The sequence below is a fragment of the Ursus arctos genome, unplaced genomic scaffold (genome assembly GCF_023065955.2).
Source record: "Ursus arctos isolate Adak ecotype North America unplaced genomic scaffold, UrsArc2.0 scaffold_7, whole genome shotgun sequence".
Classification (NCBI taxonomy): Eukaryota; Metazoa; Chordata; class Mammalia; order Carnivora; family Ursidae; genus Ursus; species Ursus arctos.
The window spans coordinates 53,731,460-53,751,430 of record NW_026623089.1 but is presented as its reverse complement, the minus strand read 5'-3'; the positions used below and the strand labels follow the sequence as shown (position 1 = coordinate 53,751,430).

The 19,971-nt window shown below is 54.4% G+C and overlaps 1 protein-coding gene across 1 annotated transcript in view; it reads left to right on the top strand.

The window, feature by feature from the left end:
* Positions 1–15,767, top strand: part of ADAMTS14 (ADAM metallopeptidase with thrombospondin type 1 motif 14) — a 73,039-nt gene extending 57,272 nt beyond the window's left edge. Inside the window, exons 16-22 of the mRNA XM_048219265.2 lie at positions 3,766–3,929; positions 5,125–5,293; positions 5,772–5,904; positions 7,605–7,812; positions 11,139–11,268; positions 11,392–11,502; positions 13,641–15,767. Coding sequence (XP_048075222.1) covers positions 3,766–3,929; positions 5,125–5,293; positions 5,772–5,904; positions 7,605–7,812; positions 11,139–11,268; positions 11,392–11,502; positions 13,641–14,134 — 1,409 coding nt within the window. The 3' untranslated portion in view covers positions 14,135–15,767. The remainder of the gene's footprint in view (positions 1–3,765; positions 3,930–5,124; positions 5,294–5,771; positions 5,905–7,604; positions 7,813–11,138; positions 11,269–11,391; positions 11,503–13,640) is intronic.
* The last annotated feature ends 4,204 nt before the right edge of the window (positions 15,768–19,971 follow it).

Genomic DNA, 19,971 nt, shown 5'->3' with positions numbered 1-19,971 from the left:
GGGTGGTGAAGTGTCTTCAGGAACCGGATCGTGGTCCAATAGTCACCGAATTACACACTTTAAAAGGCTGAGTGTGTGGTATGTGAATTACAGGTCAATTTAAACCACATAAGCATGGTTTGGAGCAGGGTCCCAACGAGCAAGCAGAGAAGGCTGCCGCCCTGACTTTGGGCAGTGGCTGGGTTCTCCCACACTTGTCTGTGTTCAGACCCTTCACAGAGGGCACGTGTGCCATGATGTCACTGGGCCTGAGCAGATCCCACAGGCCCCTCTTACCTGTTATGCCCACCGGGTCACACTCCTTGTCATTAGCTCTTCCTAAACACAAACACAAAACATCTTTGGGCAAGCCCATATATTACCACAATGCTGATATTCATATTTTTAGGTTATCATCAAAGTAATAGAAAATGTTTTCATGTGTTCTGGAGAAATTGTACCCCCTGGGGACTGCATCTCCATTGACGCGGCTGTAACAGAGCCCTAACCTGCTCTGGAAGGCACCTGAGAGGGTGTAGTGCAAACAGGCAAGAGGCACAAGGGGAAACTGAGGGCCACTGTGGATCGTGGCCCCTCTGTGTTCCCCGATTCACCCACGCAGTGAACCAGCCTGGCCCGGGGTCTCCTGTCTGCCAGCCCCATGCCCTTGCCCACCAGACCACTCTGCACAGGGAGGGTGAGTTTGGAGGGCTTGGTTTGGCCAACTCCCCGCCCACTTGCCTGTCTGGCTCTGGGGTATTTTGCCAGAACAGGGGCCAGGAGAGAGAAAGGGGGCAAGGAGAGAAGGGTCATTTACTCCAAGAGGACAGACACTCCTCCTGCCTCACCTCTCCAGATGATTCCATCATACTAGCAGCCCCTTGGGCCTCCTTGGCCTGCCCCTTCTGCCCCTTTCCGGCCCCCATGCTCTGCCTGCAGAAGTCTAGCTCCTCCATCCGCTGGAGGTGAGGAGGGCTCCATGGAGGCTGCACGTGCGCTTGACGTCGACACGCATTGTGTGATTACGCATGTGTGAGGTCCAAGCCGCGCCCTCAGTGGAAATGTGCAAGGTGTGTATATGTGAGTGTGTGTGTGCGCCTGCCTGTCAGAGTACGTCTTCTCTGGAGAAGTCCAGGACAGGTGGCAGTGTGGGCAGTGAAAGCCAAGGCCCTGCCCAAACTCGTTAGACTCTCCTGGAATCTGGGGACGTGGATTCTTTGAAAAGAAATGGAGGGAAGGGAATGCTGCTGTTACTCTCTCCCCCGTGCTGGGCCTCGGGCTGGTACTTTTCATTTATTACCTCCCGTCAGCCTCGTGATGATCTGTGGAGGCTCCTTTCTAGCCATGAAGGGCCTAGATGGCATCTTGCAGGAGGAGACGGTCTCACCTGCCTTGGAAATCTGTTGTCTAGCATAGCCGCCTTCATGAACGATCTCAGCTGGGTCTTCTGGATAATTTGCTGCAGCTTCTGCATCAGCACCTGCTGCCCTACCTTGTGCTTCTTTGTTATGGAGGTGGCTTCTTAAACCTCAAGAACCAACCTCTCCTGGCTTCCAACTTTTCTTCTGCAGCTTCCTCCCCTCTCTCAGCTTTGGCTTAGGGGAATGTGGTGGCCGGTTTGATCTCTCCCTCAGACCGCTTTCCCCCTATCAGCAATAAGGCTGCTTCGCTTTCTTATCATTCATGTGTTTACTGGAGAAGCACCTTCCGTTTCCTTCAAGAACTTTGCCTTTGCAACTGGGCTGACTGTCGGGACACGTGCCTGGCTTTTGGCCATCTCGGCTTTTGACGTGCCTTCTGCACTAAAGTGAGAGACAATGACTCTTCCTTCACTGGAACACTTAGTGACCATCGAAGGGTTATTTCTTGACCTGATTTCAATATTGCGGTGTGTCAGGGGATAAGCAGGCCCGAGTCGAGGACAGGACAGAGACAGGGGACTGGCCTGTCCGTGGAGCAGTCAGGACATACATGACATTGATCCATCAAGTTCACTGTGCTGTGTGGGCACAGTTCATGGTGCCCGGAAACAATTCCAGTAGTAACATCAGATATCACTGACCACGGATCACCAGAACAAGTATCATAATGAACAGGTCTGAAATATTGCAAGAATTACCAAAATGGGACACCAATGTGAAGTGAGCAAATGGTTGGAAAAATGTGGGCACCAATAGGCTTGCTTGACGCACGGTTGCCACAGATGTTGTTTGTAAAAAATGCAGTGTCTGTAAGGCCCAGTGAAGTGAAAATCAAACGAGGGATGCCTGTAGTCGCTCAGGGCACAGAGCAGGTCAGCGGTCAGGCCAGGACTCACAAGCGTTCCCCGCGGAGCCCAGCCCACCACCCCTGGAATGAGGGGTGTACAGCCAGGAGGGGGGCGGCGGCTGCCGAGAGGTGTGGGAGCAGACAGGGTGGGGGGAGATTTGAGGCTGGGTTGGCCCGAGGAGCTGCCCGGCTCGGGCTCCAGGTCGGGTGATTCTGGGGGCTGAGAGAGATGAGGCAACGAGAGATGGGGGGCATCTCTCCTCCTCCCACTTGGCAGACAGAGCTGGACCACCAGCCCTCTGTGTGTCCAGGACAAGCCCTTGCCCCTCCTCTGTCTCTCCTTCTGGACTAACGGTAGCACCAGCCTCGGGATGTGTGTCAGGGTTCCACTGAGGCAGGTAGCAGAGTGACCGGGGCATGGTTAGTGCTCTGATCATTGGCTCTCATGGGATCATAGTTACGCGGAACCGTTTTCGTCCTCATTGGGTGGGGACACCCCTGGGCTCCGGAGCCTTTGCTCTCCAACCCGGTGAAGGGGCTTGTGTCCCAGGCTGCAGCCCTTCCCCCCCTGCTCCTTCCAGGGTGGCCGAGGCTGTGACACGGCGGCCTTTGCTAGGGTGTCTGTACCTGCATACCTCCCACCCACCTGCCAGGCACCCGCAATAACGAGGTGCGGGTTCCTCACTGACTGGGACGTGAAGGGGTAGAAATGTACAGATGTTTTTAAAACTCTCGCTCTGCACCAGGCCCCAAGGACACCAAGATGGAGGAGACACCCTGACAGGCTGTGGGGGAGCCGGGTCATGTGTCGTGGCAACAGTGCTGAATCTCAGGCGCTAGCCATGCTGGTGGCTGTCATCAAGGTCCAGGTCCTCTGGATGACAGTTCTGATGACAGTAGCAGTGCCTGCCATTTGTTGAATGCCAACTGCATGCCACGCATGCTGCCCAGTTCTTTACATGTACGAACTCCTTAGTTGTCCCAGGAGCCCCACGGTGGCTGGGTGGGGGTGGGATACTGTGCTTATCCTCATGGGGCAGCAGCCCTGCGAGCGAGGTGTAATTAGGATTCCCATGTTACGGGGGGTGACACTGAGGCAGCCCAGGAAGCTAAGTAATTTCCCCAGGTCAGTCTGACTCCTGAGCCTATACTCTTAGCCTTAGGGCTCTGCTATAGAAGTTTTAGGGAGGGCAAATCCCTGAGGACTGGGCAATCAAAGACGGCTTCCTGGAGGAGGGGAGGATTGCGCTGAGCCTTACATATGAGTAAAGATAAGTCAGGCAGGAAGAAGGGAGGACAGGGTGGGAGGAATGGGGTGCACCAGGGTCCAGGTGGGGATGCTGTGTGCAGCCCGTGTGGTGACCCATCTGACTGGGGAAGGCTTTGGTGGAAAGGAGGGACAGGTCACAGGGAACCCCAAGGGGTTCACTAGGAAAGTCTTGATGCCCCCAGAGGAGGTCTGGCTAGTGCTCCTGTGAAGGGGAATAGAAATCTGTGTGACCCTCTCCCCATGGCCAGCGGTGAAGAACCAGGTCACAGGCAGCTTCATCCTCAACCCCAAGGGCAAGGAAGCAGTGAGCCGGACCTTTACTGCAATGGGCCTGGAGTGGGAGTACGTGGTGGAGGATGCCAAGGAAAGTCTCAAGACCAGTGGGCCCCTGCCTGAAGCCATTGCCATCCTGGTGAGCCCCCACCCTGCATGGTGGTCCCTGTCCACTCCCTTGCTGCCCCAGCCCAGCCCCCCCAGCTCACTGTCTTTGCTGTTAAGCCAGCACAGGCCTGGCAGAAGTCCTCCTGTTGCAGTGTCTTCAGCGGCTTGGGCAAGGCCAAGGCAAAGGTGCCCTCTGTGCTTAAAGGCAGACGGGATGGCAAATGAGGAAGGAGAAATAAACGGTTGTTTTACTGTCAGAGGGAGTCTCCTTAATGCAGCGTCAGAAATAAGGCTTAGGAATGAGCAGGAGACACCTGGGTTGGTTTCCCCGTTGTCCTGGCATCATCCAGTGTCTGCTGGAATTACGGCATTGCCAACAAGTGACCTGGGGGTGCCATCTCCTGCTCACTAGTCAGGGAGGTCCTAGAGGGCAAGGTCTGGAAACTATTGGTGTCATTGTATAATTCAACCTATATTTTTTCCTTCACCCTATATTTACTGACCACCCCTACACCTATAGCCAATGATTTTCAGCAAGGGTACCAAGGCCATTCAATGGGCAAAGTATAATCTCTTCAATTAAAACAACTGGATTATCCACATATAAAAGAATGAAGTTGAACCCCTACCTCACACCATATACATAAATGCGTTCTAACTAGATCAAATACCCAAGTACAAGAACTAAAACCATAGAACTCTTAGAGAAAATAGAGGGATCGATCTCATGACCTTGGATCTTAGTTGTGATACCAAAAGCATGAGCAACAAAAGAAAAATAGGTAAATTGGTCTTTGTGGAAACTGAGAACTTTTGGACATCAGAAGACATGATGATGACAGTGAGAAGAGAAGCCGAACAGGATGGGAGAAACTATTTTCCACCACATATCTGATGAGAGCCTACCTTATAGACCATCTTCTGGAGTCAGGGAGTGTGGCTGCCCTGGTGAGGAGGACACACTGACCGACATGGTTCCTGCTCTCATTAGAACTTAGGTCTGTGGGAGGGAAAATTAGCCACGAGCACACAGGCTATGCTTGGGCTGGTGCCCAGCGTGTGTAGCCTGAGTCTGCTGCACGGCTGCTGGTGTGAATGGTCTCCCAGGCCACGCTCAGTGCTGTCCCCACATCCTTCCCTTTGATTCCTCCTCCCTGGCCCCTCCCCCATACTGGCCTTGCCTCTCTGCTCTCCAGTCCTGTGCCACCTCCTCCGTCTCCCCTCAGGTGCTCCCCCCAGCTGAGGGTGGCCCCCGCAGCAGCCTGGCCTACAAGTACATCATCCATGAGGACCTACTGCCCCTCATCGGGAGCAACAACGTGCTCCTGGAGGAGACAGACACCTACGAGTGGGCGCTTAAGAGCTGGGCCCCCTGCACCAAGGCCTGCGGGGGAGGTACTGGCCCGTCCAGCCATCTCACAGCCTCGTGGGGGCAGCCCAGGGCTTTTTGGGGAGGAGCAGGAGTGGCTGGGGGCCAACATGGTCTCCCCTTGATGTGTCCCTAGCTTGTGCCCCACTTTCTCCCGAAAGATGTCTCGGGTGTCACAGCCTGTCTGGGCAGGGCCTTGGGGATGGGGCTGGGAGTGCTGGAGCAGAAGTCCAGCCAGTCCTGTGTCCCCTGAGGGCTCCCCAGCTAAGCAGAGAGGCAGCGCTCCTGCTAGGTCCCCTCCTCCCCCACCTGCACTAAGCCAGCGATGCATGAGATGGGCAGATCAAGGCTGCTTCAGAAAGTGACCAGGGCAGGAGGGGTGCAGAGGCACAGGGGGAGGTAGGATTGGCCCTCCAGGCTCTCCAGAGTTCGCCATCCCAAGGCTCCGGCAGAGCAGCGGGGGCCTGGCGGGACCAGGCCCAAGTCAGCCTGCCCTTCCCACAGGGATCCAGTTTACCAAATACGGCTGCCGGCGCCAGCGCGACCACCACATGGTCCAGCGGCACCTGTGTGACCACAGGAAGAGGCCCAAGCCCATCCGCCGGCGCTGCAACCAGCACCCGTGTGCCCAGCCCGCGTGAGTGTCCTAGGGGAGGGACTAAGAGCCTGATTCCATTGCCAGGGGTGTCGCTGACCCTCTCTCGGCCGGGAGGAGGAGCTGCTGGGCCTGCTTCCTCTGGCCAAGAGCCTAGAGGCACACACCCCTGCGCCTAGGACTCCCTGAGCAGAGCAGCCCACACAGCACTCTGCCCGTGGCCAGCACTGCCCTCCTGGCCCATCTGTGCCCCGTGGGGCTTCTGGGTTAACTTCCACTCCCAGAAGGACGATGCTTCCTTTGTTCTGCCCCTTCTAGCATTCTTCAACAGATGGGGAAACCGAGGCCCACTTTGGGGACATAGCTCTCCTCTCAGTGATCCGAAGGGACCATGAGGTGAAGTGGATTTCAGTGCTTCTAGGCTCCGGGCCACAGGCCAGGATGCTGACGCCAGCCCCCAGCCATAGTCTAGCCCCTGATGGGGTTCCCTGGCCTAAGGAGACAGGCGCATTTGAGCACAAGGTCATATTCTTGGGGTTATTTGGAGGGGGCTTTGTAGAGAGGAAGAGCTATGACTTGTCTGAGATTTGATGTCTGACCTTGAGCCTGTCACAGAGATGACCCCAGCACCTCCTCGGCCCCCAGCAGAGAGCCGAGTCCTTTCTCCAACCTCCTCAGGAATCCTCGGGGGTCCGAGCGGTCCAACTTGGCTTTGCCGACTCACAGCAGCTCTGCTCCCTCAGGCCGGAGGAGCCTCAGGGCCGGGGCGGGAGGCGGTGACCAGCGTGGTGCCCACCATGGCCTCCCTGTGCCTGGCCAAGCAGGGGTACTCCGGCCCTCAGCCCTCTGCACTTCCCTTCATGCTGTATGCAGGCCGCTTTCCCGCTAACGTCTGTGGTCACAGAGCACGGGCTAACTCTCTGGGGTCCTGGGCAGGTCACCCCACCGGGCTTCTCATCTGTAAAATGCCCAGTGAAGTTGGGGCCTTTTTGTTTTTATCTTTTAAAGGATGGGGTTGGCCGAAAGAGCCCTCATTCACTAAAAGATGACTCAGGAAACAGGGGAATTGGGGTTGGGGTTAGACTGTCCCTCCCCCTTCCGTTAGGTCTTTGTCTAACTCAGCCAGCAGCGGTTGCTTCTCGGCTCTTGGGAGCTGCTCTGTGGCTAGAAGACATTGGAGACCACCAGCTTAGTGCTGGTGGTGGTAATAATAGTACCTGCATTTATTACATGCCTACTGTGTGCATGCACTCTGCCAAGTACTTTACGTGTACAAGTCCTGTAATTGTCCCAGGAGGCCCAGGGGAGGGGCTTCAACTCTACAAGCTATGACTGTCCTCTGTTTTGCTTACTCCTGTAGCTCAGCACCTGGGACAGCACCTGCCCACGGGAAACACTCCGATATTTATGAGGTGTTGAAAGGGTCCTGATATAAAGATGGGGTAACTGAGTTTAGGGGCGTTAATAGCTTGCCTGTGAACATGCAGGGTGCCAGATTTAAGGATGCATTATACCCATTTTTCAGATGAGGAAACAGAGGAGAGAGTAAGTGACCTCCCTAAGGCCACACAGCCTGTCAGCCGCAGAGCCCGGCGGGTGGTTGTCTTGGCTTCCAAGCACTCTGAAGCTCAAACCCACTCCCCAGCTCCTGCCCGCAGTGATTCAGGGGGTGGGAGGGACCCCGAGAGGAAGTGTCCTCCTAGTCCCACCTCCCTTCCACCTTTTGCCTTCTCTGTCTCCAGGTGGGTGACGGAGGAGTGGGGTGCCTGCAGCCGGAGTTGTGGGAAGCTGGGGGTGCAGATCCGGGGGGTGCAGTGCCTGCTGCCCCTCTCCAATGGTACCCACAAGGCCATGCCGGCCAAGGCCTGCCCTGGGGACCGGCCCGAGGCCCGGCGGCCCTGCTTCCGCGTGCCCTGTCCAGCCCAGTGGCGCATGGGAGCCTGGTCCCAGGTGAGTTGTTTTCAGAGGGCGGGAGGGGCTGGGCCAGGGGGCACCTTCTCTGGGGAATCTGGGAAAAGGTGGGTCTGGGTGAGGAACTGCGTGCTCCCTGCAGGCAGAGAGTCTCTGACTAAATTTCTCTCCCCCTATCTTATCTGATCCCATCTGCTTTTCTCAAAACTAAGTCCAACAGCTCCTACATCTGCGGGGCCATGTTTCTGGGCTCGGCCTTCCTATTCATTCACTATCTGCTTTGACCTAGAACTGGGTCAGAGCTAGGAGGCATGGGCTCAAATCGTCGTGACACAGGTGAGCGAACTGAAGCGGTTTCTTGCGGTCAGGAAATATTTACTGAGTGCCAGCTACGTGCCAGGCACACTGTACTAGGAATGCCTGGAAGCCGTCATCGACTAGACATGTTTCTTGGCCTTGTGTAGCTTCCAGTCCAGTAAGAGAGACAGAAGAGAAAAGTAAGCCAATGACAAAAGTGTATTTACAGCTTGCAGTTGGAGCTGTGCAGGAGTAAATGGGGGTTATGTATCTGGGAGGGCCTCCCTGAGGAGGTGACATTTGAGCTGAGACCCAATGGATGAGCCACAGAAAGGCAGGAACAACCTTGCCATGTTCCAGAAACCAAAAGGACAGTGAGACCGGAGCTGAATGGAAGGGACAGGGGCTACAGGATGACAGAGAGGCAGGCGGGGGTCAATGCTATAGGGCTATGTGAGGAATTAGAATGTATTCTAAAAGTAGTGAGAAATCGTTCTTTTTGATAGCTGAGTAATATTCCATTGTATATATGGACCACATCTTCTTAATCCAGTCATCTGTTGAAGGGCATCTAGGCTCCTTCCACGATTTAGCTATTGTGAACAATGCTGCTATGAACATTGGGGTGCATATGGCCCTTCTCTTCACTAGAACGAGTTCTCAACATTTGCTGCAACATGGACGGCACTGGAGGAGATAATGCTAAGAGAAATAAGTCAAGCAGAAAAAGACAATTATCATATGGTTTCTCTCATCTATGGAACATAAGAACTAGGAAGATCGGTAGGAGAAGAAAGGGATAAAGAAAGGGGGGGTAATCAGAAGGGGGAATGAAACATGAGAGACTATGGACTATGAGAAACAAACTGAGGACTTCAGAGGGGAGGGGGTGGGGGAATGGGATAGACCGGTGATGGGTAGTAAGGAGGGCACGTATTGCATGGTGCACTGGGTGTTATACGCAATTAATGAATCATCGAGCCTTACATCAGAAACCGGGGATGTACTGTATGGTGACTAACATAATATAATAAAAAAATATGATTATAAAAGCAGTGAGAAACTATTAAAGGGCTCTGATTCCAGGTGTAAAAGATCACTTAGCAGCTCTGTAGAAAGTTCGCTGTTGGGAGGCCAGGGTAGGGGAGGGAAGACCGACCGTAAGACGGAATGGTCAGTCCAAGTGCTCCTGGCTAAACCCTCAGAGTGGCCACAGGGAAATTTTCTGCCTTGAGTTTTCTCTTAAAAATTCATTCGATGCAAACCTTGAAGTGTTATGCTAGGGAAACCGGCCAGATGCAAAACGTCGAATGCTGTGTGATTCCCTTACCTACAGCAGTCACATTCATAGAGACGCAGAGTAGGAGGGTGGGTGTCTGGGGCTGGGGGAGGGGCCGGGGGAGTTCTTGTTTAATGCGAAAGGGTCTCAGTCTAGGAGGAAGGAAAAAGTTCTGGATGAGGAGGTAGAGATGGTCGTACCACAGTGAGAATGTGCTTAATGCCAATGGTTAAAATAGTACGTCTTAGGACATCTATGTTTTACCATAATTTTTTAAAATCTCATTTGGTCGCAAAGATAAGCACCACCATACTTACTGTAAAAGCAGAATTTCAGGAAATCCTCTAAATGCCCATCTGCAGGAGACTGGACCCCAAAAATCATGGTCTGTTCATGCAAATAAAATAACACAGATGGAGAAAAATAAATAAGCTTGAACTATATACTTACCAAGATAGAGAACCCTCAGAAAAACAGGCGTGAGAAAAAGCGCCAAGTATGAAGAAAAATCACTTCCAATGGGATACGGTCACTTAAGGTTTAAAACGGCACGACACAGCATTTGAAGCTGTGCCCGAGTGCTGATTTATGAAAGCTGGTGGTGGTATTTGAACAGGCTGTCATGACCAACTTCCTCATACTTTTCCGTATGCTGGAAATATTACATAATAAAGGGTATTTTTAAATAACCCCAAATCCCCACACAACTTACGCAGACTTTAGTTTCTTCTCCCTAACATATATGGAGACTTATTTGTTTTCACATAAAACAGAAAGACGGCTGGTCCGCAGAGGACCGCTTTGAGAAAACTGACAGCAGGGGGACGGAGGGTGGAAGGTAGTTGCTGCCATGAGACTGACGGAGCACTCAAGGGTCATTGTCATTCTTCATCCTGGGGGGATGAGCCATCTCGTCCCATGTCTGTGTGGCCCTTTGTGCTCCTGTCTCCCTCGGGCCCTGGCAGACAAGCGCCCGTCTGTGGGTTCTTCCCCATCCCACTAGGAGAGGCTGGAGACAATGCCGACCAAGCCCTGTGACCCGGTCACACTGGGCAGCCTTGCTTTTTGGGAGCCCCCGCCACCAGCCCGCGTCTCTCAGAGGAGGTGAGGCCCGGGGCTGAGGTGTGCAGCGGCCCTCACACCCTGTGCCCCATGCCTTGCCCTCTCGGGGAAGAAGACACTTAGGAGCCTGCCTCTGCCAGCTGAGTTTCAGTACATGGAGTCACAGAGCCTTTGAATGTCTGAGCTAGAGGGGTCCATGGAGACCCTGTCACCCAGCTCGCTCAGCTTAGTGGGTGTCACAATCCGGGTCCCTCCATCCCATTACTAAGATAGCATCGAGTGAGTGGGCCTGCCCCGGGTCCCTCCGGCTGGTGCATTGCAACAAGGGGGTTTGCCAGAACAATACCCAAAATATTTCAGGCCCTGGGGCACAGACCAGGCGTGGTGGGCCCAGGCGGAAGGGCTGGAATGGGGTCTCCGCGGTCCCCTCCTGAGCCAGGGTGGACTGTTAGGTGACAAATGCATCAGGGGGTTCTGAGCCGAGGCGGTGCTGTTCAGCAGCCAGTGAGCAGCAGTGACATTGGCGTTCTGTCCTGGCGAGGCTATTCAGAGCCGTCTCGGCATGTCCCTCGGGTCAAGTAGAAACTCAGCGCCCTCCTCTGCACCTTTCTGGCCTGGGCATTGGCGGGACTCTGGAGCTCACCACCCCCTTCCTCTTGTCTCTCCACCCATCCCCCCTGCACCCCTCCCCCGGCTGCTGGGACCTGGCCTGGCCTTCCCACCACAGTGCTCTGCCACCTGCGGAGAGGGCATCCAGCAGCGACAGGTGGTGTGCCGGACCAACGCCAACAGTCTCGGGCAGTGTGAGGGGGACAAGCCAGACACTGTTCAGATCTGCAGGCTGCCCGCCTGTGCAGGTGAGCTGGGTAGGGTGGGGGGCAGGCCCGGCTCCTCTGGCCGAGGTCTGAAACCCAGCCCGGCTTGCATCCTTGCCCTCCCTAGAGATCCCAAACCCTAGAGCTGCTTGTTCCCGCTCACAGGAAATCTCCAGAACTCTACGGTGAGCGCTGACATTCGGGAACTTGTGACCCCAGAAGGACAATGGGTGCCACAGTCTGGGCCCCTCCATCCCATTAACAAGATATCATCAAGTAAGTGTATCTTGGGACTCCACCCCCGCCCCAGACCTTCCTGTGGTCGCGATGTCACAAGCATGCGCCGTGCGGTGGGGCAGCCCCGCTTCCAGTCCATGTGACCTTAGCCTCCTGAAGCCTTCGATTCCTTAGCTGTGAGCTGGGGGTGCTGCCCATACTGGTCCACAGGCCCTTATCTGCACTTCCAAATGTTGAAAGCTGCCAGTGTTTCCCTAAATTTGATGCAAACTCATATGGTAGCAGAACCTGGCCTGACCCAAGAGATCAGTATTCTTTTGCTATGGAAACATTGCCACAGTTACAAGGGGACATCCCATTCCCTACTCGGGATGTTCTATAATCTGAATGTTACCTCTCTAACTTCAGAGGTTCTGAATTATGAATCATATCTGGTTTCAAGATTTGGGGATAAGCGATTAGAGATCCGAACTGCCTTCATAGGACTGTTGAAAGAATGAAAGGAGATAATGCGTGCATTCCTGTCTAGTTGTCAGCTAACAACAAATATAGTAGTAGTGCCTTCTGTCTGCCTCAAGATCGGGAGCTCATTAGTCCATCCGCCCATCTTTCCATCCATCCACCCGCCCATCCATCCACCTGTCCATCCGTCCACCCACCTGCCCATCTACCCATCCACCCACCATCCCTCTACCCATCGACTCATCTGTTAATACTGACACAGCACCTGCTATGAACCAGGCCCTGTGTTCTGTGCTTCCTTCCAAGATTTTTTCTCTCTTTTTGTTCTTGACCTTCTCAAGGACCGGGGTCTGACAAGACAAGTAGAAAAATCATAGACCCTAATTTCTAGTGGTGGACCAACTGGCTGTGTGACGCTGTGCAAACCCCTAAACCTCTCTGAGCTCAGTGACTTCATCTGTAAAAACGGGGTCTCACTAGATGTCCTCAGAGTATCTTCTGGCTCCGGCCTTGCCTCTGCTCCACCCCCATGCCAGGCTGCACAAGTGCCGCCCTAAGCAAAGGGCGGCCTCGGGATCCTGGTCCTGGAATTCTGGCGCCATCTAGGGGCCACTGCCTTTCCATTTTTTCCCCCTATCTCTTTTCTGTTCCCCACAAACAGCCCCCAAGCCCCGCCCCTATCCCACCCCTGCAGCCTCCCCTCCCCCCCCCCCCCCCCCCCGGCAAAAATTAGTAGAAAGCAAAGCTCTTTCCTTCACGTTGTCTGGAGAGACCTACCTGGAATTATCACAGAAACACAAAAACATTTTTAGATGATATTTGAACCAAAGCAAATGAAACTAATATAGAGGACATCCTTGTGTGCCAGGAACTTTATAAATGGTATTTATCATCATAAAGTTATTATTCAGTGGCAGATGTCTAGCATTATCCCCATTTTATAGGGGAAAAAACTGAGGGTTGGAGAGTTTAAATGCCTGGCCCAAGGGCTCACACGTTTTAAGTCGTAGCGTCTCAGTCGGAGCCCAGATCTGCTTGCTTCCAGATTTACTGGCGCAGGTGTTCCAAACGTGTGTCGACGGGTAGCAGGATGTGTTGTGTGCTCGTCACACGTGTGGGTTCCCCGGGCGTCTGCCTGGCCCTGGCCCGAGGAATCAGATCCTTTGGGTTGATTGGGAGGGGGTGACGGTTCCCGCTTCCTCGAGAGCAGGGTCTCCAAGCTTTGCTGCGGGTCAGAAGCACCTGGTGCCCAGGCCCCCCTGACCGTCCGGTCTCCCCGGGCGTGGGAGCAGGGCAGCGGCTCTTTGTGATTCCACTCTGCAGCCAAGTCTGACGACAGGTGACGTAGGGCTGTGCTTCTCAACTTTCTCCATGCCGTGGAATCACCGTGAAGGTTTTGTTAAAACCCGGAGCTGGGCCCCACCCCCAGAATTTCTGATTCGGTAGGTCTGGATGGGGCCTGAGAATCGGCATTTCCGACAAGCTTCCAGGTGATGTGGATGCTTCGTGAGTGGGTACCCCACTTTGAGAACCACTGCTCTAGGGAAGGGTTAGTTCCTCTCCCATAAAATAAGGTTCTCACGCTGGCCAGTCTCCCTCAGGCAGCCCCGTGGCGCCCTCTGGAAAGAGCTTTAGGGCGAGTCCAGCTAGGGCAGGAGCTGGGGTGAGTAGGAGGGGGGCACCCTCCTGCATCGGTCCTTGTGCTGTGTGTGCAGCGGAGCCCTGCGTGGGGGACCGGTCCATCTTCTGCCAGATGGAAGCGCTCAATCGCTACTGCTCCATCCCCGGCTATCACCAGCTGTGCTGTGAGTCCTGTACCAAGAAGACCCTGGGCCCCGACACCGGCCCGGACGCGGGCCTGGCCTCACCACCACCCTTCTCCACTCCCGGGAGCCCTCTGCCGGGATCTGAGGCCCCTTCGGATGCCGTGGAGGCCACTGTGGGGCCAACAGGATCAGAGGACAGTCGGCATGGCCAGCCCACACAGCTCCCGAGACCTCTGGGCACCAGCTCCCCGGTGACCCAGCACCACTCCCCTCCCCAGAATCTGAGCCCTCGAGCATCCTGGGGCACTTCCCCCAGCACCCCCCGGGGACTGCCTTGGGGCTGGACCGGGGCACCTGTGCCCATCTCCCAGGATAAAGGGCAGCTCAGGGAAGACCCGAAGCCCCCAGGCACCGGCCTCCCCACCACCTCCCTGGTCACCTGAGCCCCGGCTGGCCTCTCCCGCCGGTCAAGTTTACACTGTGTGCCGCCTCAGAGACCCCCGGCTCGGAGGACGCACAGCGGGGCAGGGCGAACACAGACTTCCTTTTAAATTATTTGCCTTCTTGTTGTTCTGGTTTGGGGCTGTGACACTTCACCCCTGCAAGCGGGTGCCTGAGGAAGGAGATCAGGGACGCCCCGCACCGGAGATACCTCAGCCGGGAGCCGGGGTGACGCCCTTGAAGCTCTCGAAGCTCTCGGGGGGGCTCCTGTCTGCCTCCTGGTGGGACTGAGGGCCGGCCAGCCCCTCCTCCTCACGGCCACGCCCTGGGGCCCCACACCGGATCCTTCCAGCCGCCCGCCTTTGCCAGACTTGTGGGGACCACTGTGGAGGCCCTGCGTGTCTGGCCCGTCTGCCCAGAGATGCGAAGTGGGACAGGGAAGGCGGGGAGGACTCTCAGGGGCTGAAGGGGGCATGGGGGGGCATGCGGTCACAAGCTCTGGCTGCAGGGCTCGGAGGGGTAGGTGGGGAGGCACGCTCGGCTCAGGCCCAGTCTTCCCAGCAGGAGCCCGCACACTCCAGCCAAGGCCGAGAGGCAGAGTCCAGCTCGCCTTTGCCGGCTGGAAGGCAGTGTCGGTGGCCGCCTTTGCCCTTGCTCATGGCATTTCCTGTTACTTCTGGTGCTTCCCAGCCTCACCCAGCCCACCCCAGAGAAGTGGGCTTCGGACACTCTGGAATGGGAGTCCTCCTCATGCAGGGGGTTCGCAACTGGTGCTAGACCGCTGGCTGAACCGGGAATGTCAACTTTGGTCCTCGCGCTGGGGCATGAAGGGAGGCTGACCTGGAGGGTGACTCTGTGGGACACAGAAACAGTTCTCAGGTTGTGCCCCATCAATCCTTGGTCTCCTGCTGGGGTCAGGGGTCTTTTCCAGCCTGGCTCGGGCTGGGCCAGAGATTTGTGGTGCTCCGGCGAGGGGGTGTGCTCAGGTCCCCAGGCTGAGCTCCAGAGTCCCCTCCCCTCCCCCGCCCCCGCCCCGCCCAGTGCCCCAGGGCAGGATACAGGCCTCTGCCCCTGCTGGGGTAGGGAGGAGACAGGACCCACAGGGCTGTGGGGCCTCGCCTGGCCTCTGTGTTACCTCCAAAAGCAGGTAACTTCTGTGTTACCTCCAAAGGCAGGTAACTTCTGTGTTACCTCCAAAGGCAGGTAACTTCTCTAGACCCTCTGGCTCTCAGGAAGCTGCCGGGTCCCCAGCAATTCCCCCCAGGGGCCTTACTCCCAGTGGTGCAGAGGGTCCCCCGGACTCCGCAGCAGGTGCCAGAGGGGCTTACCAGTCCTCCTTCCCTGGGGCGGCCGGGGGGTGGGGGGCTGTTCTGAGCCAGGCTAGAGGACTAGGAACAGTGAGTGGGTCCCTGTCTGCAACCCCTGGAGAATAGAGGCCCTGCAGGGGCTCCCCACATGTCCTCTCCACCCGCTGCCGCCCCCTCCCTGGGACGCTGGGGCACACACTGACTCATTCCTGTGAGACCCAGCCTGCCTGTGTCAGGGATATACGTTCTTGTGCCTCTGAGATCCAGATCTTTACATTTTTATGTATTTATTAACATTGTCCTTGGTGTTGTGTTTTGGACCCAAAAATGTTGTGTTGTGTTTTTCTTGTTCTCTCTGTTTTAGAGAAAAAGGCCAGTGAAGCAACTTTCTTATGTGCTCTGCTGGGCAAGATGATTAGGGGTAGGGGATGGATGGGGGGTGGGGGCAGGGCCATAGACCCTCGGGCTCCCTGTCTTGGCCTCACTCATTCTGGGGTTCCTCTGAGCACCAGCTCAGGGTGGAGAGGCAAGAACAGTGCCACGGGCCTGGGGATTCCACCATCGAGGAGCTCTGTGACCTTGGGCGGGTCGCCATCGGAATCTGATCCAAAGGGTAGACGTGCCTGGGAGGTGGTTTTGGGGTGTGCTTGGGGAAGAATGTTCTAATTAGCAGAACTGTTCAAACATGCAAAGGGTGGCTTCTGTAGCGGGGGGTGAGCGCTCTTTCCCCAGAAAAGTCCAGGCAGAACGAGAGTGCCAGACAGGACGGGGTTGGAACGTGACACTTCTGGGTGAGCGGGGAAGGCTGACACAGAGCACGTAGAACTTGAAACCACACATCCGTGCCTCATACCTTGTGTCACACGTCGCTAATCCACCACCACAATTTTTTTTAAGAGCGAGAGAGGTGGGGGAGGGGCGGAAGGAGAGAGAGAATCTTAAGCTGGCTCCACGGGCAGCGTGGAACTCAAAGTGGGGCTCGATCTCATGACCCTGAGATTGTGACCTGAGCCAAAATCAAGAGTCGGACACTTAACCGACTAAGCCACCCAGGCGCCCGCACCACCATGGTCTTTTAATGAATATACCCCAGGTGCTTCCCTGCCAGTTGTGGGGTTCAGGACAGGCACAGAGACCCCCTCCAGGCCCTCACATGCCTGTGTGTGGACAGTCTAGCCCGCAAGTCCAAACTCCATTTCCATCCGTCTGCAAACAGCCTCCCCCAGGGAACCGCCTGTTCTAAACTACCGCCAGAGCCTAGGGGTTCACACACAGTGACCTGTCACTCCTTAGGGGGGCCAGCCTCGGGAGAGGACAGCACAGGCCCGACAGGTGCTCTCATGACTGTTCAGGCAGGGAATTCTCTGGGCCGAGGCACCCAGAGCGTGGCCTGCAAAGAGCGGGATCCTGGAGCCTGGGTGGGCATGTGCCCTTGGCCTGGGGGGCAGAGTGGGGCCCTCTGAGAGCCCCAGCACCCCGGCTCTGACAGTGGGCAGGGATCACACCTGGGCATGCATGCCGAGGCGCCCCCATCGTGTGCCATGGTGGGCATTGCGCGCCGGTGGCCGCACAGAGCCTGGACTGCGGTGGGAATCCTTCCTCTAGTCGCCATCACCAGGACAAGGAGTGGCGCCATGGGGCTGAATCGGTGATTTGAACACCATTGGGAACCCGTATTCAGCCATCTCAGGCAGAAGTACCATCTCCAAGCAGGCCTGCGGTGCTCAAGTCCGGGAAGAGGGACCCGGAAACCAGCCCTGAGGAACCTCCATTGACCTTTAGGGCCCCGCAGAGTCTAGTGTGGGGTGAAAGCCTTCGGATCCTAAGAGTCTGGGGGACATGACCCCTTTGCTCCTCTGGAAAACGGCAGTGAAAGCATTAGCACTGCCTCCCTGCGAAGACACCAGAAGCAATCTGACCAGGAAATGCAAGGGACGATGGGGAGGGTGTCTCCCAGCGGTGGCATCATCCCTGGCGAATCCCTGCAATGGAGCTTAGGGGACCCACTCTGCATGGGGGACCCAAGAGCTGTTGGCTGTGCCACAGGAGTGGGCCAGAGTCAGAGTCCGGGCTCCTGAAAAAGCCCCCAGACTGCCACCTGAGGAGTCCTGCCCCTTCTCCAGTCTCCCTATGGCCCTTCCACCCATGTAGGGGCTGTTGGCTGGGGCCTGGGCAGCCCAAGCCACACACTTCAAACCACACATTTTTAAAAAAGATTTTATTTATTTTAGAGGGGGGAGGAGCATAGGGAGAGGGACAGAGAAACTCTAACAGATTCCATGCTGAGTGCCTGGCTCAACAGGGGGTTAGATCTCATGACCCTGAGATTATGACCTGAGATGACGCTGAGATTATGACTTGAGCCGAAACAAAGAGTAAGATGTTTAACCGACTGAGCCACCCAGGAGCCCCTATGAAGTGGTACTTTTTTAGCTTATCAGAGGGGTGAGGTTGCAAGGCAGGCAGGTGAAGCAAATCCCACAGAATGACAAGCCCCTGTCAGCAGAGAGGGTGTGTGTTCTGTTCTACTGAGGCAGAGCATGGAAGGAAGTGGTCAACAGAGGGGCAGGTAAGAAAACAACAAGTGAAATTTTAACAAATTTGTAAAGTTCAGTGCACAAGGGGGTGTCTATACCTCCTTATCAGCTCTTGTCCGCAGGCTTCTGCTGACTGCAGAGGAGAAAGATCTAGGGCTCCAGCCAAGTTGGAGAACGCAAATGAAGGAGGCAATACACATTAAAATAGCTTTTCATGACCCATCTCCAAAGGCAAGAGGAGCAAAAGAAAAAATGAATTTGTGGGACTTCATCAATATAAAAAGCTACTGCACAGCCAAGGAAACAGCCCATGGAATGGGAGAAGATATTTGCAAATGACACTACAGATAAAAGATTAGTTTCCAAGATCTACAAAGAAGTTCTCAAACTCAATACACAGGAAACAAATAATCAAATCAAAAAATGGGCAGAAGATATGAACAGACACTTTTCCAATGAAGACATACAAATGGCTAACAGACACATGAAAAAATGTTCAAAATCATTAGCCATCAGGGAAATTCAAATCAAAACCTCACTAAGATACCACCTTATGCTAGTTAGAATGGCAAAAATTGACAAGGCAAGAAACAACAATTGCTGGAGAGGATGTGGAGAAAGGGGATCCCTCCTACATTGTTGGTGGGAATGCAAGTTGCTACAGCCAGTTTGGAAAACAGTGTGGAGGTCCCTTAAAAAGTTAAAAATTGAGCTACTTTATGACCCAGCCATTGCACTACTGGGTATTTACCCCAAAGATACAGATGTAGTGAAGAGAAGGGCCATATGCACCCCAATGTTCATAGCAGCATTGTCCACAATAGCTAAATCGTGGAAGGAGCCGAGATGCCCTTCAACAGATGACTGGATTAAGAAGTTGTGGTCCATATATACAATGGAATATTACTCAGCTATCAGAAAGAACGAATTCTCAACATTTGCTGCAACATGGACGGCACTGGAGGAGATAATGCCACAAGTGAAATAAGTCAAGCAGAGAAAGACAATTATCATATGATTTCTCTCATCTATGGAACATAAGAACTAGGATGATCGGTAGGGGAAGAAAGGAATAAAGAAAGGGGGGTAATCAGAAGGGGGAATGAAGCATGAGAGACTATGGACTCTGAGAAACAAACTGAGGGCCTCAGAGGGGAGGGGGTGGGGGAATGGGATAGGCTGGTGATGGGTAGTAAGGAGGGCACGTATTGCATGGAGCACTGGGTGTTATACGCAAGTAATGAATCATCGAACTTTACATCGGAAACCAGGGATGTACTGTATGGTGATTAACATAACATAATAAAAAATTATTATTAAAAAAATTTTTTTAAAAATAGCTCTCCACAGAAAACCGTGAGAATATCTAACAGTAGACTGTTCATGAAACCCAAGACTCAGTGTTGGGGAGATTTCCTTCCTCCCCATGGTGATCTACAGATTTAATGGTATTTCAATCAAAATTCCAGCCGACTGTTTTTTGCTTGTTTGTTTTAGAATTTGACAAGGTCATTATGAAGCTTTTATGGAAACACAGAGGGTCTAGAATAGCCAACACAATTCTGGAAAAACGCCAAGCGGTCGAACTTACACTACTGATTTCAGGCTTCCGGTGAAGCGGCAGCCATCAGGTCGGTATGGTTTGGTGTAAGAATCGACATACAGAACAGAGGAACAGAACAGGGCTTCCAGAAATACACCCACGCAACCGTGGTGCCGAGATAATTCAATTAGGATAGGAGAGTCTTTTCGAGAAATGATCCGGGAAAATCAGAAGATCCAGATAAGCAAAATAAACCTCAGCTCTCATATCCTCTCCAGAGATGGGCTCAGTCCAAACGGACAATCCACTTAAAGGTAGGAACTGAAACTATAACACTTCTAGAAGGAAACACAAAAAAATACCGTTGTGACTTGGGTCACAAAGATAACAAGGAAGGCACTCGCCACAAAAGAAAGGATGGACATTGGACTAGGTCAGAATGAAGAGCCTGC